At 41.9% G+C, this 18,417-nt stretch overlaps 1 protein-coding gene across 2 annotated transcripts; it reads left to right on the forward strand.

The window, feature by feature from the left end:
* Positions 1-26: 26 nt before the first annotated feature.
* On the forward strand, positions 27-18,337 carry traf6 (TNF receptor associated factor 6). 2 transcript variants are annotated; one of them, XM_020711923.2, is made up of 8 exons: positions 27-108; positions 1,224-1,543; positions 2,716-2,866; positions 4,379-4,537; positions 4,624-4,695; positions 5,589-5,666; positions 5,752-6,075; positions 12,940-18,337. In XM_020711923.2, exons 2-8 carry the CDS (start codon positions 1,224-1,226, stop codon positions 13,543-13,545), a joined length of 1,710 nt encoding a protein of 569 aa, XP_020567582.1. In that variant the 5' UTR covers positions 27-108; the 3' UTR covers positions 13,546-18,337. The 2 variants fall into 2 exon arrangements, with proteins under 2 accessions (XP_020567582.1, XP_004066897.2); XM_004066849.4 differs by having other exon boundaries at positions 106-205.
* The last annotated feature ends 80 nt before the right edge of the window (positions 18,338-18,417 follow it).

Consider the following 18,417-nt stretch of genomic DNA (forward strand, 5'->3'; position numbering starts at 1 on the left):
GCGAAAATCCCCACCGGACATTTTGGATGACGTTTAAAAAAAAAAAAAAAGACAGAAAAAGAAAAGGAAATTGGAAGCGAAATATTTCGAGCGATATTAAAGGCAAAGGTGGGTGAATCCAGTCTGTAATCAATGTTTTGCAGGCACATTTGGTGTGTTGCTTTTGACTTCTCGTGGAGCTGCCCGCGTGCGGTTTGCTGTTATGGTCAGTAAGCACAATTTTAAAAACTTTGTGTTAGTACAGTTGGGTTTCAGACTGCAGTTCCGCATGATGGGGGCAGTGCTGTCAAGTGACAACATTGCTAGCTAAGTAGCTTTGTTTGAACAGCTTTTCTAAAGCTGCTCATAAACGTCTTTAGACATTTGTTTGCTGTTTGCGTAAAGAAAAAAAAACACTATTGGCCCTGTTTTAAAAGTTAAACAAACTTTTAGGCAAAACCTTCAGAAATATTTGACCTAAATGTTAGCACAGTGCTAGCTGCATGGCTAGGTTGGCTATTTTTTGACAGTCTTTCGGCCAAGATGATCGCGGTTACAAACAAACGGAGGAGGAGTAAGTATTCACGCGCTTCTTTAAATTTATTTCAGTAAACACCTGTGCTATCAGCACATCACCTTCAAAATAAAAGTCTTAGAAATTCCCAAATTTGAGATCACAATTACTAGAAATCCCAACAGTCAGCAACCCTACGTGCTTTAATTTAGTTACACCTTAACAAATAAAAGCAAACAGGAAGTTCATGTTTTCATGTAACTCATTATTTAAAAAGTATCACTGCTCTTTGGACTCAGTAGGTGTTTTGGGGAAATAATGTCTGCCACCATCTGATTTATTAAAAAATGTTTCAAAAATGATTGAACCAACATGGCATACACTTTTTTTCTTCTGTTTTTTTTTTACTTTAGACACACTCGTCAGTATAGATGCTGTTTGTTCTGCATATTTCCTTAACTGTTTGGTAACTGGAGCTTGAATAGCTTGCACCTTCCCATATGAAATAAAATGCACCACTTAGGCCCTGCAGCAACATTATGATGTGGAGAATTCTGAACAGATGTTTTGTGTTTAAAGACCCACTCCGATCATCTTTTGATGGCGGTGGCTGCTTAAACAGTTTAGGTGTCCTCCGCATAGGGTGTGGTGCCATGTCATTTATTCACTAAAAGTATATTTCGTTAGGATGTTCCTAACAGCTGATGCAACTGCTTGTCACTCTCTCCAGATGGCTTGCTTTGACAGTAACAAGGGGAGTTTGGAGTACGATGGCATTGAAGGAGCTAGTGGTGGAGGGCTGTCGGAATGCGCCTCAGCAATGCTGGAGAAGGAACGGGAGTCCCTTCCCAGCCCGTCAGACAACCCAACCGCCTCCATGGGCAGCTCTAGTCTTCAGGCCGCCGCCCCCCTTCAGGGCTATGATGTGGAGTTTGACCCTCCGCTGGAAAGCAAGTACGAGTGCCCCATCTGCCTCATGGCTTTGAGGAATGCCATTCAGACGCGCTGTGGTCATCGTTTCTGCAAAAGCTGCATTGAGAAGTCCATTCGGTAGGAAACACTGAGTTCCCTAATGTCTTTGTCTATAGGAAATTCATGGTGTGTTTTTGAAAATACTACTACTTGCTAATATGGTAATGACCTTTACAGAACTTATGTCAGTAAAATGAACTTTTTTTTCTCTCTCAGAAATACTTCATTCTATGTTCACACTGGGCATGTGACACGCGCCCTTAAATGTACTAAACGTGTGTTTTTAAATGTGAGTTTAGCATCACCTACAGCTGGAAAAGGATCGGTGTGAAATGTCAAAAAATATTTTGATTCTTGCTCCAGGCTTTTTCTTTCTCAGTTCTATTCTGATTTCTGAAAGACTTGGTGTCAGAAGTCCAGCCTAGCACAATTATTAATTTCTCCTCCGTCTTCAATCTACAAACAATTCAATTCAATATTACTTCTATAGCCCAATATTACAATGGTCGTCTCAATGGTCTTCATACTGGTAATGATAGGAACATGTAATCAGTCATAAACTTCAATAGTTACTTGCTAAACTAAACTAAACAGACTAAGCTAAACGGGGCATCCCTGCCCTTAGACCCTCCTTTTAATTCATGGTTGTCCCTTTCCGGGAATGAAAAAGAACCGCCATCCATACGTCACTACCAAATCTGAGTCCCTGTTGGGTCAAAGTTCAGTTTGCTCTCACTTGCAATGCGCGTTCAACTAACGCACATTTTGTACGAGGAGCCCAAAAGCGGTCGTAGAAACTGTTAAAGTAGTTATACAAGTAAGTTGGCGTTTTGATAGCTCGAAACGCACATTTATGCGTGGTGATGTGTAAATGGAAAACGGTGGCTTGAACGTAGCTTTACTTTGAAAATGAGAACCTTCACCAACACTACGAAAGCAGCACGTTCAGTTTGTTTAGTTAATTCAGTGAAAAAAAACGTTATTCTACATTTCAGAACAATCTATTGCATTTTCTGAAGTGTATTTTTACTACGCTCTACTGTTTTATAAAGGTCGCGAATCAGCAATCTCAGACGGCAAAAATGTTTTTTACCCCAATTTTTGGGAGCAGATGGCAAAACTAGATTCTTGTTACATCCCTTTGTTTACATGATGTAAGATTTTCCAGCTCAGCATTATGAGTTCTGTAAAACTGATCTGATCTCACAGCTCAGACTGCAGAAATGTGCTTTTTCTTTTTGGTGAATCAGTGATACAGGACAGCGATGCCCAGTGGACAACGAAATGCTGTCGGAAGACCAACTGTTTCCTGATAATTTTGCCAAAAGGGAGATTCTTTCGCTCACTGTTCGCTGTCCAAATTCCGACTGTGGTGAGAAAATGGAGCTCCGACATTTAGAGGTGAGGATTCTGGTCGACACACACTCACCCTTCAAAAGCACAGAGCCTGCAGGGACAACAGGCTGCTTTGTTCTTAAACGCCAACAACCTGCACTCCTAAATGCTGTTAATGAAATGTGTTTGACGTGCTACAGTCCACAGTCAACGCACTCGCTTCCCTCTGATTGTTGAAGTGTTTTGTGACGCTGTTGACGCATAATCAGGCACACAAAGGTCGTGATTGAAGTGCTAGCTTTTGCGTGTGTGCACACAACGTGTGTGAATTTAGCAAGACGTCCCCGTGCACCGGCACGCCGTCTGTCCTCGCCACATTGTTCTCACAGTTCTCCCGCAAACGTACTTCTCTAAATAGTCCCTATGTTGCTTTTTCATGTATTCCTTCTGAATAAAAGGTCATCCAAGGTGACAGCCTGCTCAGACTGACCTCTTACATCTTACACTCTTTTTTTGGGCCGTACAAACGGTGAAGAGGCTGATGGGTCAAATTTGCAGAAGCTTACTTTAGTTAACTTTAGGACCTGCTCCAATGAAAATCCCGTTTTTGGTGTTTTCAACCCCATCTTGTGGCATTTTTCTGATGATGGAGGACATGTAGAAAGAAAATGAAGCTTAAAATGGTTTTTCTTTCTTCTTCTCTCTTTTTTTTTTTTCAACAACTGAGCAAACAGATGAGCGCTGAAGGCCTTTTGTGTCGGACTGGTTTTATTATTCCAAAAAGGGTTATGAATCTTCGGGTAGCCAGGGTGTAAAATCGTATAAACCCTTTTCTGTTTTTTATTATTTTTTATTTATTTGTTACATTTTGTGTTTTAAGTATATATACATATTCTTTTTACGTGGGGGTGGAGCTACATGCACGCTGCCAAAGTGAACCATGTGATCATAAGGGGAACCAGATCCTCCCCAGCCAGACCAGGAGAGAGGGGGAGACCCCCGGACCAGGAGCGTTCCCATCGGGACCCTTGCAGCCCCTAGCGTTGGGGGGGGGGGGGGTGTTCCTGAGTATTTCTTTATCGAAATGCTTGTGAATCAGGAGCAGACCAGACCAGAACAGACCAGAAACTCTCTGTGAACAGAGAGCTCTCAGCAACAGGGGAGTGTATGTGGGGGTTCGGGTTGCTCCACACCAGCAGATTTCTAATCAACTCCTGACGCTCTGCAGAATCTGAATGTCCTTAAAAAAAATGACAATTTGTTTTCTTTTAATTTTGGCTAAAAAAGACAAAATCATAATTAAAAGACACTTTTACAATAGATCAAAAGAGGATCAGCGCGGGAATTTAAAATGATTAAAACTGTAAAGCATATCCATCAGTTTAATTAGTTTTACTGTGGTAACTTCTATGAGTAGAAAGAAAAGCTTTAAATAGAATTTTGTTTTTAATCTCTGAGGCATCAAACTGAAGCCCCTGAGTTCTAATTATTCTAAATAAGGTGTAATGCAGTTTAAGCCGCCGCTTCACACAGGCACACGATTGGCTTCATGGCTGCGGTCTTTTGCTTCCTTTCCAGAAGCATTTGGCGCAGTGTCAGTTTGCTACTGTGCCATGCTCACAATGCCAGCAGCCCGTGAGAAAGAGCTACCTGGAGGAGCACGCCACTGTCGAGTGTCCAAGGAGACCCATGTCGTGTCCAGACTGTGTGGCCGTCTTTGTTTACGAGGAAAGAGAGGTAATGGTGCCTCATTAGCCGAGAGCTGTACTTCCTGTTGGTGAAGATTAGCCTCTTTCATACTGTTGTTTTGGTTGCACCTTCAGATGCACGAGCAGCAGTGTCCCTTTGCCAGTGTGATGTGCCAGTACTGTGAGATGGACCTCATCAGAGATCAGGTGAGTCGTCCAACGTGGGCCGTGCAAAGGAAGTTCTTGTTAAAGCCTTAGTCACATGCACCCGTACAGGAGTGCATGAGACGCGGTGAATTCACAATTATTAACACATTTGGAGCTTTACGACATTTTGCTGAATTTATCCGTCTCTCCTTAAAATTTGGTCGCAGCTAAAGTAAGCGACCGGTTGGGAGCTTCCAGCTTGACGTCTTTATCTTTATTACAAAGTCTGAGTTTAAACCAACCGCAAACATTTGACAGAGAATGAAGATTTAACCAAATAAAGCTGAAGAGGAAACTTGTAAAAGGGAGATTAGGGAAACTTTAAAACAGAAAATGCTCCTGTATTCAAAATAAATAGACAAAGAATCAGGATTTATATGAAAACAATCTAAAAAATGTTTTTCCTCTGAAAGATAATCTGAGCCTGGGTTCATTTCTCAGTGTTCAATCGGGGGAACAAACGGTATTGTTTTTACAAATCGGAAACAACTTCTACAAATCAACAGTTTTACATGTTTTACTTACTTTTTAAACTAAATTTCTTGTAGTAGCATTTTAATGCAAAAAAATAAGGTTTTCAGAAGCTAAAAAATCTCAAACGCAACGTGAAAATATTATGACATTAAACCGGTCCTTGGCCTGAAAAAGGTCCGAGCTGTCTGGTCTACAGTATGGCCCTAGAAAAAACCCGCGTGAACATTTATGCAGAGGGATCTACAACCTTCACATTCCTGCCCACTTTTTGCCCACAGAGAGCACATATCCACCCATAAGGGCAGTTGTGACTAAGGCCTGAGTTGACTTCCTTTAAAGGACTTCTCTTTTGTTCGATCAACATGTAACCTTCTCTAGAATGAAATAACTCTGCTGTTTGTTGGCTTTGTCTCTTCCAGATGGAATCTCATTGTGATACTGATTGCCCAAAAGCACCGATTGCTTGCACCTTTAGCATATTTGGATGTAAGGAAAGGGTAGGTTGGAATTTGTCGCAAGAGTCTTATTTTTGGAGCATGGATGAGAGTTTGCTCAAAACCCCATAATGCTGTTCCCTGGCAGATGCAGCGCCACAACCTGGCTCAGCACATGCAGGAGTTCACGCAGATGCACATGCGCTACATGGCTGAGTTCCTGCGCGGCCTGGCCCTCAACGGCACTGCGCCCAAACCCCTGCACCTGCAGGGAGGCCCTGTGTCCTGTAGGGATCAGGGAGCCGCAGCGCCGGCGTCCAACTGCAGTGTGGCCCCCGGGGCCTTGAGCTGCAGTAACAGCTCTGCTTCCTGTCAGCCGAGCGAGGAGATGCAGAGAATCCGAGAGATGGATGCCCGGCTGGTGAAGCAGGATCATCAGCTGCGGGAGCTCATCATTCTAAAAGACACACAAGTAAGTGTTTCACAAACGGTCATTTCTGCAACGTCTCCTTGTGCAAACTCTTAATGAACAAGTATAATGAGATGAATTGAGATGTGCAGTCATAGCAGTGCAGGCTGTGCTGCCAGCACATGTCCTGCAGTTAAATATTTCTACCCTTAGTTCATAATTAATGCTGTTTTAATACGTTGGGAGTCTTTCCTGGTTTAAAATTTGCTACCAGGTTTGAAAATGAGCTGGCCCCTCCAATATTAGGCCCCATAGGAGACCAGACATGCTAATCTCCGCTTTTTTTTTTCCCCTCAGAAAAACCTCAGCCCCACCAACTCCGTAAGCTCCTTTTTAAACACAGGATCACTGGCTGCTTACTCATCTTGTCCTCAGCAGAAATGTGCATGCAGAGTCCTGGGAGCTTCTGAATGATCTTGTCTTCCTGAAATCTGAGCTGATTGGAGGCAGGATTGTAAAAATGAGGAGAGCTGGGAGTTAGCTCTCCTCTCTGTGCTCGCCGGTATTTCAGGAAACTGAAACTGAAAAATCAGTCGTTCTCACGTACAGCTACAACATGCGGCCACAGTCTATTGTTTTTATGATCTTCTTTTGATCTAATGCAGGGACCTGCAACCTTAAAAGAGCCATTTAGGTCCGTTTCTTATGGACCAGCTAGAGCCACAAACTCACACGTTATTGTTTAGAAAAATATACTTAATTCCTGTTTTTTGTGGCCATTAAAAATGTATCTTTGGGATATTTACAATAGTATATCAATGTTATATTTTTCGGATATATACCTATTTTATTTGACTCTTAACAGCAACATTTACAAGCTCTTTTCAAAATAAAATACATCCTGTGTTGAATAAGATCCTCCTGCTGCAGCAGATTTACTTGAATTAAAAATGCAGGAAAGTCAAAGATCATAACTTTGGTGCACTTTCATCCTTATTCTCCTTTTACTATTAAATATAAGAATGACAACATTAAGTTAAAATTACAATTTGAGTAAAAAATCTAAGTAAATATAATGCAATTCTATACTTTAAGTGCTTTCCCCTGGAAAACAACTATGGTGTTGTGCTGCAGAGCATACTATGTGTTTTAAGCATATTCTAATAATCCACAACAAAACCTAATAAATTTAACAAAAAAAACTAAAACTACAAAAAATGCACTAATTTAAGATTTGTCTTCAAAGCCAAAGAGCCACAGTGCAGGAAGAAAGGAGCCATAATAATAAATCATTTAATCCTTCTTCAGGTTGCAGACCCCTGATCTAGTGTGAAACCGTTCCCAGTGATCTAGTGTCAAACCGTTCCCAGTGATCTAGTGTGAAACCGTTCCCAGTGATCTAGTGTGAAACCGTTCCCAGTGATCTAGTGTGAAACCGTTCCCAGTGATCTAGAGTCAAACCGTTCCCAGTGATCTAGTGTCAAACCGTTCCCAGTGATCTAGTGTCAAACCGTTCCCAGTGATCTAGTGTCAAACCGTTCCCAGTGATCTAGTGTCAAACCGTTCCCAGTGATCTAGTGTCAAACCGTTCCCAGTGATCTAGTGTCAAACTGTTCCCAGTGATCTAGAGTCAAACCGTTCCCAGTGATCTAGTGTCAAACCGTTCCCAGTGATCTAGTGTCAAACCGTTCCCAGTGATCTAGTGTCAAACCGTTCCCAGTGATCTAGTGTCAAACCGTTCCCAGTGATCTAGTGTGAAACCGTTCCCATTGATCTAGTGTCAAACCGTTCCCAGTGATCTAGTGTCAAACCGTTCCCAGTGATCTAGTGTCAAATCGTTCCCAGTGATCTAGTGTCAAACCGTTCCCAGTGATCTAGTGTCAAACCGTTCCCAGTGATCTAGTGTGAAACCGTTCCCATTGATCTAGTGTCAAACCGTTCCCAGTGATCTAGTGTCAAACCGTTCCCAGTGATCTAGTGTCAAACCGTTCCCAGTGATCTAGAGTCAAACCGTTCCCAGTGATCTAGTGTCAAACCGTTCCCAGTGATCTAGTGTGAAACCGTTCCCAGTGATCTAGTGTCAAACCGTTCCCAGTGATCTAGTGTCAAACCGTTCCCAGTGATCTAGTGTGAAACCGTTCCCAGTGATCTAGTGTGAAACCGTTCCCATTGATCTAGTGTCAAACCGTTCCCAGTGATCTAGTGTCAAACCGTTCCCAGTGATCTAGTGTCAAACCGTTCCCAGTGATCTAGTGTCAAACCGTTCCCAGTGATCTAGTGTGAAATCGTTCCCATTGATCTAGTGTGAAATCGTTCCCAGTGATCTAGTGTGAAATCGTTCCCAGTGATCTAGTGCAGTGTTTTTCAACCAGTGTGCCGTGGCACACTAGTGTGCCGTGGGAGATGGTCAAGTGTGCCGTGGAAAATTGCCCTCATTCACTGATCTAAAAACATTTTCCATCTCCTGGAAATCAGCTCTTTGTTCATCCAAACAGGCCCTGATAAAACACTGAGTAGTTAGGAATATAAAAGATCTTAAAATTACTTTTTCTTTGTGTTTATTTAATTCTATTAAAGACATTTTGATAAGAATCACGGTACCGCGATTTAGCTGCAGCTATAACTGTGTAAGGAAAAGTCCCGCCCCTTTAACTGTCTCCACCAATCATTCTTGAAGGCTTAATCACATGTCATCAGTCTGACCAATCAGAAGTGGTTAAAGTCTTCACTTCCTTGTTCTCAATTCTGCTGATAAAGTCGCTCAGTTCTGACAAAAATACCAGCTAGAGCTCGTCTTTAGCTGGTGGTTCATCTCTTAGAAAAAAACAGCCGCAACTTCCTGCTTTTTCTGCCACAATTATCACAAAAATCCACGTGAGATTGCGCGCGCGGGGGGGGGGGGGGTGTCTGTCGATCAATACAGACCACGAATTTCTGCTTTTTTTTTTTTTGGGATGCTGGTGTGCCGTGGGATTTTTGTCAGGGTTAAAGTGTGCCGTGGCTCAAAAAAGGTTGAAAAACACTGATCTAGTGTGAAACCGTTCCCAGTGATCTAGTGTGAAACCGTTCCCAGTGATCTAGTGTGAAACCGTTCCCAGTGATCTAGTGTGAAATCGTTCCCAGTGATCTAGTGTGAAACCGTTCCCAGTGATCTAGTGTGAAATCGTTCCCAGTGATCTAGTGTGAAACCGTTCCCAGTGATCTAGTGTGAAACCGTTCCCAGTGATCTAGTGTGAAACCGTTCCCCGTGATCTAGTGTGAAACCGTTCCCAGTGATCTAGTGTGAAACCGTTCCCAGTGATCTAGTGTGAAATCGTTCCCAGTGATCTAGTGTGAAACCGTTCCCAGTGATCTAGTGTGAAACCGTTCCCAGTGATCTAGTGTGAAATCGTTCCCAGTGATCTAGTGTGAAACCGTTCCCAGTGATCTAGATTGAAACCGTTCCCAGTGATCTAGTGTGAAATCGTTCCCAGTGATCTAGTGTGAAACCGTTCCCAGTGATCTAGTGTGAAATCGTTCCCAGTGATCTAGTGTGAAACCGTTTCCAGTGATCTAGTGTGAAACCGTTCCCAGTGATCTAGTGTGAAATCGTTCCCAGTGATCTAGTGTGAAACCGTTTCCAGTGATCTAGTGTGAAACCGTTCCCAGTGATCTAGTGTGAAATCGTTCCCAGTGATCTAGTGTGAAACCGTTCCCAGTGATCTAGTGTGAAATCGTTCCCAGTGATCTAGTGTCAAACCGTTCCCAGTGATCTAGTGTCAAACCGTTCCCAGTGATCTAGTGTGAAACCGTTCCCAGTGATCTAGTGTCAAACCGTTCCCAGTGATCTAGTGTGAAATCGTTCCCAGTGATCTAGTGTGAAATCGTTCCCAGTGATCTAGTGTGAAATCGTTCCCAGTGATTTGACTTTTGCTGATTTTAGCCCCAAATTATTTATTTTTAAACTGTCGTTTTCTAAGACATTGTTTCTGCTAATCAGCAGGAGTTTATTGGAAAGTCACCTCCTAGTTTGCGTGGAGCAACCCCGCCCCTTTCCCTTCCCCTTTGCTGAGAGCTCTCTGTTACAGCTCCTCACACCCCCCAACCAACGGTGCCAGATTTTCCCGCCCAATTGGGCAGTATTAAATCTGTTCTATAAATGCAATTTAAATGCGTCATTTACTTCTTTTTCCCTAAAATTTGTGTATTTCTTGTTCAGTTACAGCACAGACTGAGGGGAAGCAGCACACGGAGCGCAGCTTCACAGCTGATCTTGCAATCCTGTGAACTGGGTTGAATTTCTGCGTTTAGTTTACTCTATGTATGCCGATGATGTACAGCTTTATTATTTTTCAATACATTGACATTTTCTATGACATGTCCTCACGTTCCATTTAATATTTAACATATTTCATGTTTTTCTAATGTTAATTCAGATTTCACGTCAAGCTGCTCTGAAAAGACATGAAGTGAGAAAACAGCAGAACTTTTCTGATAAAGAAACTATCAATCATTTCTTCGTTTTGTTTATTTAGAGGATATTTGGCATTGCTCAAAACCAGGAAAACAGCAAACGGTTTCGGAGTCGTTTGGAGGTTTTTCTTAATGGGCTGCTTAAAAAAATTGGACTCCAATCCAGCCGCTCTTTAACATGTTTCACAAGGACTTTTGCCTATAATTGACTTCACTTAAATTCACAAAAAGGAAAAATGTAGATGATAAGTTACCAAAATGTTTTTTACCTTTACCTCTTTTTTTCTGAATGTTCTCCTGTTGTCGTTCAACTTTATTGCTCCTTTGGTAAAAATAATTACACAAATCTATCAAATCTCCTAGACTGCTTGGCCAGCATAAGAGTTTGGTTAAATGACAACCATTTACTCCTGAACCCAAACAAGACAGAGACAATAATTTTTGCTCCTGATGACAAAATTCCCTCCATCAAAAGACACCCTGGTTCTCTGAGCTCTTCTGTCCAGCCCAGTCTCAGGAATCTTGGTGTCTGGTTTGACAAAGCTATGTCTCTAGACTCTCATTCGAAGCGCTTGGTCAAAAACTGTTTTTACCACCTGAGGAATGTGGCTAAACTGAAGCCAATGTTGACCAGGTCTGACCTTGAGCTGATCATCCATGCTTTTAACTCCTCTTGTTTAGACTATTGTAATTCTCTTTTTACTTGTTTTAACAAAAAGTCTCTTAAACGTCTCCAACTGGTACAGAACTCTGCTGCAAGGCTTTTAACTGGAACCAACAAGCGCACTCATGCCACCCCTCTGCTTTTATCTCTACATTGGCTTCCTGTTAAATTTAGAATAGATTTTAAGATTCTGATTTTAGTTTTTAGAGCCCTGCACGGACAAACCCCGATCTATATTTCTGACCTTTTAACTCCCTACACTCCTGCACGTTCTTTGAGGTCCACTGAAAAAAATCTTCTATGTGTTCCAAAAACTCATTTTAAAACAAGAGGAGACCTCGCCTTTCAGGCCGTCGCTCCCCGACTTTGGAACGACCTCCGCCTGTCTCTGCGCCAGATTGACTCAGTCAAGTGTTTTAAAGCTCAAGTTAAGACTTTTTTATTTAGGAGAGATTTTAGCTGACTTTTACTTGTGTTCACTTTTGCCTGTTTGTTTATTTCTATGCCTGTGTGCGTTTAATGGGTATTGCTACTGATTTTATATTGTTTTTACTTTGTGAAGCACTTTGTGAGTCGCTCTCTGTGAAAAGTGCTATATAAATAAAGATTACTTACTTACTTACACGTTAGTGAAGCTCAATGGGAGTCCACTATTTTATGTTTTGCTCTTACAGTAAAATTGTGGATGTTATGTCTTTAAAAATGTTTTTTTACTTTGAATCAAAATGGGAAGGAATAAAAAAAGAATGATTAATTACTGCTACTTCATCCCTAGTTAACTTTTTGGGCAGTATTTTGTGTGTGGTGGCGGTTATTGGATGACTTTGGGCTGGAAAACCATGGCACTATCTGGCAACACTACCCCCAACATATCATTATCAGTGCAACCAAAATGGCAAGCAATATTGGAGTTTGTTTCACCAGCAGAACACAGTGGATTCATAAATACGCTCATATCGTTTCCATTTTCACTTGTCTATTCGGTGACGTCATATTCACTGTTTAAAATAAATAGATAAAAAAGTAGTGAACATGGTGTCGGAAATGCTTTTAAAATCTAGGGCACTACATAGTCCCGCACCATAAAACTTTTTAGTAGTTAGGGATTAGGGAGGGAATTCAGACATATGCCTATGTCATATAAAAGGCGAATTATGCCAGTTAGAAATTAGTCCGTTAGTCAGTCAGACTTTATTATCCACGTTCACAGTAATGCTAGAAATTGTTTGTAACACGCTAAGTGTTAGCCGCGTTGAAAGCGTCGTTTACGTCAGTATATTAACATTGTGAAACTCCCAATCTTGTTTGTAACCTGTAAAAACAGACTAAAACAAATGTTACCGTGACTACGCTAACTCCCAACCTTATTAGTAACACGTAAAAAAACTCAGTCTGACACGTTAGCCGGTTAGCATTTTTTACAATAACCTCCAACCTTGCTTGCAACTAGAAAAAAACCTAGCGACATCTTGACAGAGCGCTGTGTTCCTCTGAAGATCGCTTCAACATCAGCAAACACAACCAGAAGAATTCCAAATATGAGGCGTTTTTGGAAAAAATTAAGGCTGATAGTGCAGAAAATACAGTAATTATCTGTTTATACGTTTTCCATCATTAGTAAAATGCCAAAACATCTTAAAAACACCAAAAACCCAATTTTCATTGGAGTGGGTCTTAAGGCATAAGGATAGAAAATCCAATCATAAACTTGTGTGTGAAATGATGTACCAGTTTTTCAAGTTCATATTCGGACAAAACAAAACAAGACTTTCTGTTTTATTGCAACTGTTCTATGCTCGTTTTTTTCCCAGGCAGGGCAGCTGGCCGAGCTCAGACGGAGGGTGTCGGTGTTAGAAGAAACGGTGAAGGAGCTGGAGGCCCAGCAGTACCACGGGATCTTCATCTGGCGGCTCAAAGCCTTCTCCACTCACTTGCGAAGCCAGGAAGCTGGCATTCCTGTTGTGGAGCACAGCCCCGGCTTCTACACGGGCCGCCCGGGCTACAAGCTGTGTCTCCGTTTACATCTGCAGACCCCCACCGCCCCCCGCTGCTCCAACTTCATCTCCCTTTTTGTCCACACCATGCAAGGCGTTTTTGACAGCCAACTGACCTGGCCATTCCAAGGGACCATCCGGCTCGCCATACTAGACCAAGGACCCGAGGGTCAGCACCACATGGAGGTCATGGAGACCAAGCCAGACCTTCAGGCCTTCCAAAAGCCCATCAATCAGCGTAATCCCAAAGGATTTGGCTACGTCACCTTCATGCACCGCTCCCTTCTGAGTCAGAGAGCTTATGTCAAGGATGACACGCTTCTTATTCGTTGTGAGGTGACGCCCCGTTTTGACAGTGGGTTTAACCGTGAGGGACCTGCTGTCCAGCCCAGAGGGCCCGAAGCATCACTTTCAAGGGACTGAGGTCAAACTTATTTCTGCCTTGTTACAGTGCAAGTTTCAAATGCTGCACTGGTCCTTTTTAGGTTTAGAATCCATTCATTTTCAGAAACTGCATTTCCATTATTTATTTGTTTTCTATTTCAACCTAGAACATTATCCTTGTTTTCCTTTGAATTATTGTCAGAACTGGGCAAGAATTTTAGCTTCTTTGCTTAGTGTTGCTCGAACAACAGTTTCAATTTTTTCAAGTCTTCAAACCTCTTCAATGAAGTTTGTTGATTTGGAAGCCAAATATCAAAAAATGAAAGATGCCATAGACTTTTTTTGCACAACTTGGTTTACCAGAGTTCAACTTAACGGAGGAGAAGGAGATTGTGCCTCGTCCCCAAGCTTCAAAACCAACCGCTAAACCAATCGCCATTGGAATATCTGAGAAACACAGACATTGCCCCCTGGTACCCTTTACATTGCCAAGAATCTGTAATATTGAGAGATCCAAAGCCTTGCACTTTTGCCAAAGCTGTATATCAGTCTAATGCTGCGTTCACATCGAACACGATTCGCTGGTCAACTTCGCTGCTCAACCCTTGTCCAAAAATGTGTTCACAGACTTGACGCTCCCGCTGCATGTGGGAGGAGTTAGAAATGTTCTTAGCTTCATCGCTACATGGAGGCACTGACTGTATCTCATTTACAGTGCATGGAAGACACGGATGATGTTTCGAAAAAGTGTCAGTAATCACGTCTCCATGTCTGGGTTCATGAGATCATTCAGAGACTCTCAGAACGGTGAGGTTCACCATCTACTGCAGACGCTGCATGCGAATGACGGCGCTTTCAGCGGTACTTCTGTCTCTGTGACCCAGTTTGACGACGTGCTGTCCGCAGTAGTCGGAGGAAGGAAGCAAAAAAAAATAAGAATAAAATTAGAGGATCTTTTTATTATTGTCGTGAGGTAAGTTTTGGACTAAGATATTGGATTTGCATTCCACCCACTAATCACGCCATCAACATGCCACGGGCCAAAGCGGAGTTCCTGATTGGTTTACACTAACGGAAATTCAACAACAAAGTTTCAGTACTTTAATTTAGGACGTGCAGCATTGTGACGCCCTAAACGCCCTGCTGCCAGACCGCTAGGCCCGACGCTCACACCACACCGCAGGACCTCTGACTGCGTCTGTACATTGACTTAACATTGAAACTGGATTCCCCTGATGTGTTTGGTGTGAACGCAGCTTTAAGTATATTTGTTCAGTTTTTTTAACTTGATTTATTCTGGTGGAATGAGATTTTTCCACATAATTGTTAAGATTCCTAGACACAGTTTAATTCAGTTCTTCACTCTGTTATCAGAGGTGTTAGTTGCCGTGCCTTTGTTTTTAACTGTTACTCATTTAAAATGACTGCATAGAAAACTAAATCTGTCCGTAATTCACGGAATAATTGCTGTTTGCTGACATGTTGCCGCAAACTTGGGCTCCAGAATCCTTCAGGACCCGTGTTTGCTGCTGGTGCCATGTTGCTTTGGGTGTTTTAACATCCAACATTGCTTACATCAATGCTCCGCTGACTACCGTCAGTGTGCATTCCTTCTAGAATCCAGATGTTCGATTGGATGTGTCTGTGTAGATTCTTATTCGGGAAAAAGCAGTCAACTGAAGTTGGTTTATCTTTTATTATAGAGGACTTATCACCTCTTCTCCAAAAGCCTCAGTTATGAAATACAGTGGTATGGGAGTTGGTTTACATAGTTCTCGGAAGATGGCATTTATGAGGGGTCGTGCCTTGAAAAGCTATTTCCTAGCAGCATATAAACCAGAAAGTCATACCACCAGTATTTCAAAACTGAGAGCCTCTCAGAGAAGAGGTGAAAACCTCTTTTATTATAAAAGACAAACCAAGTCCTGTTCATTGCATTCTATCTACTTTTAGGGAAGTATCAATGATTGGTACTCTCCTGCGTGTACTTAATGAGCAATAATGGAAGGCCTATGCGCAGCTCTCACCTTATGCCTTGGTCACAACTACCCATATGGGTAGATACAGGCGAATGGACAATCCCGTATTATCAAATCGTAGATCGCTCTGTGAAGCTGTAGAGTAAAAAATGTTGATACACATTGCTGTAAGTTGTAGCCTTGTAGCCTCCTTAAACTTGTGCACGGCGGAAGGATCTATTAGTGCTGCTAGTCTGTCTGGTTGTCCAATTTCCTCAATTCTAACAGAGTTGTCTGTGTGGCATCCTCTGCACACCCTGTGCGTGGTCAGTAAAGAGCCAGTACGGGCACCTTACTAACCCTTGTGCTAGCTTGTGGGGTACAGATGACCCCACCCTTACATTGACGTGTTATCCCTACCATGACAAAGGTGGATGAAGGTGGAGAGGATTTCATGTAATCCATTGAAACCAGTGAAGATCACAAATCATTGAAGAAAAAAGGTTCAGCGCACTGTCTAGTGGGGTCCAGATGACCCCAGTCCCAACGTCGAATGTCCGTGGAGGGTTTTGGCCGACGGGTCTATACATGAATTTGGTTTTGAGCAGTTCAACACTTGTAGTCAGTTGAGAATTACGCAGTTTATGTGTATTCAACATAGTTTATGTGCAATTATTACGAAAGTCTTATGCAACTGTTCGTGATTTTTGTGAGGTGCATTGGCAATTTTGTGGCTTTCCACATGTGTAACAGACTTTTCACACATTTACCACCAAAGTATGACTTTTTCACGTTTAAATTATGTAATTGATGTACGAATCAGTAAAGACTTTCATATAAACATGGCAATGATCACGCGCAGTTCACGTTGTTTACGTGTTCTTTGCGTGGTTTATTCATACTTCTGTGGTTTTAACGTGGTTCATACATGTGAAGATTTCACGTAAAGACCACAATTTTTCTCACTTTTTCTACGTATATTAATCAACGTTGACCAACTTTCATCTGTGCAATATGAGCAAAATATACGTATTGGCTGTGTGACACGGCCCTAACGACTAGAGGGTGGCGTAAGCGCATCATGCGCAAGTCATAGGTGCGGAAAACTTAAATTGTCCCTACAAATACTGAATGAGTTAACTCTCGCACAACAATTGTACATTTCGTTGCCGTGACATCGTTGTCATGATTATGCCATAAACAAGCCACAAACAAGACACACCTGTGCTCCCTTTAAGATCCAGCTGCTCCTCTCTATGACCCTCCTTGGGCCTGAAAACCTGCAGGACCCGTGTGAGTCGACCCTCTGGACACATTCACGTGACTAAGGCTTTAGAGATGAGCAGCACTGCCAGTTTAGTAAGTTTAGTCATCTTGGCCGGGGAGAGAAGGTGTTCTAGCTAGAAGGGATAGCAACGTCTAAAACCTGGTCTTTAGGAGTTTTCTTTTGAAAAGTAGCAATGCCATTTAGGATCTGGAGGTTCACAACTCGATAGTGTGATACGTAGTCCAAACAATTTAAATTGATGCTGGTATGCTCCCTAAAAATCCCTAGATTTATACAAAGATAAATACAACTAGACTGTATTAGTTAAGGTGATGTGTTAGATACCCTCCAACTCCCACTCCAGTAAATAATAAGTCCATGTAAATATGCTGAAGCATGGTATATACTGAAGATGAGGACAATGGTTTTAAGAAATTCATATTGTTTTATACTTTCATAAAGTAAAAGTTAAACACCGGTTTTTGGCAGAGTTTATTGCTTGGAAACAACACATAAAAAAGCATTCCTTATGGAAAGTTGTCATCAAAACTTAGTAAACTATTTATGCTTTATGGTAGTGTTTTGTTTTCTCACACTGAAGTGTTTCACCAAATTTCCTGGCTAATGTGACCTTTACAAGTTTTTTTTTTTTTGGGTTTTTCCCAGAATTTTTTTTTTGCTATGATTGTTTATCTGCTTCTATTTCGGTTTCTATTTACATCTTTCAAAATAATGATTCACAGTGATGCGATTCGGCAAACAATCCTTCCTTTTGAATATAATATCTTGGCACTTTCTTTTACAAATGTGTTAAAGATTGAAAGCATTCATATGCTCTTAGACTTCAATTTCTCACATTTATACCATAGTTCCACTTTTAGAATCCGGTCTTCGGCCACTTTAGTTTCTCTGTCTGCAGCTTTATCCGATATCTTACAATTAGGCAGCCTACTGTCCAGTGTTACCTCAGGAATAAGTCAGTTCAGTGAAAATATGACCTGGTTCAATAAAGTTCAGATTTATCGGTTTTTAAAGACGTCACACACTACCACCTGATGACGACCCTGATGAAGGCGGAAGGTATTCCACTGAAACATGTCTGTACGTTTAACAAAGACAAACCAGTGTCTAATAGAAAAATAATTTAAGTACTCAGTAAATATGACCTGGACTCTGACGGAATGGACATTTCTGGATTTGATTGAACGGGCATGCTTACTGGTGGTGTACAGATAATCGCATTTCCTCAGGTGAGCAGAGCGTGGTTCCTCTTATGTGCTGGGGCAAAAAAAAAAAAAAGGTTAAATGACAGGGGAGGGTTAAAGCCTGGGCAAGTGGAGAAACTGGGGTTGGGAAATGTTCTCATTTGTATGTTTGATTCTGGCGTTATTCATCGATGTAAGGAAATTTCTTGTTGGCGCCGTATCCCAAGTTGACTGGTTTTGATTCTCCTTCCTTTGTGGCCGCCTCCTCTTCCTTTTTGGCTTCTTTCTTTAGATGACCTTGAGGAGCCTCTGCATCACTCTCCGCTTTGCCACTTGTCAGAGACACTGAAATGTTAATGCAGTATTAGTATTACGATTTCAATAAATGCCTTGGAAACATAGACTGAGTTGATGTTTCATTGGTCCGACTCACTTGGAGCTTTTGGAGCATCTTTGCCGCATTTGAGCGTGCTCTGAGCGA

Source organism: Oryzias latipes, chromosome 3 (genome assembly GCF_002234675.1).
Source record: "Oryzias latipes chromosome 3, ASM223467v1".
NCBI classification, from domain to species: domain Eukaryota; kingdom Metazoa; phylum Chordata; class Actinopteri; order Beloniformes; family Adrianichthyidae; genus Oryzias; species Oryzias latipes.

Excerpts from the sequence above, each read along its gene's own strand:
- traf6 (XM_004066849.4), top strand. Across the intron at positions 4,696-5,588 it reads TGGACCTCATCAGAGATCAG|ATGGAATCTCATTGTGATAC; the intron begins GTGAGTCGTCCA and ends TGTCTCTTCCAG. Across the intron at positions 6,076-12,939 it reads TCATTCTAAAAGACACACAA|GCAGGGCAGCTGGCCGAGCT; the intron begins GTAAGTGTTTCA and ends TTTTTTTCCCAG.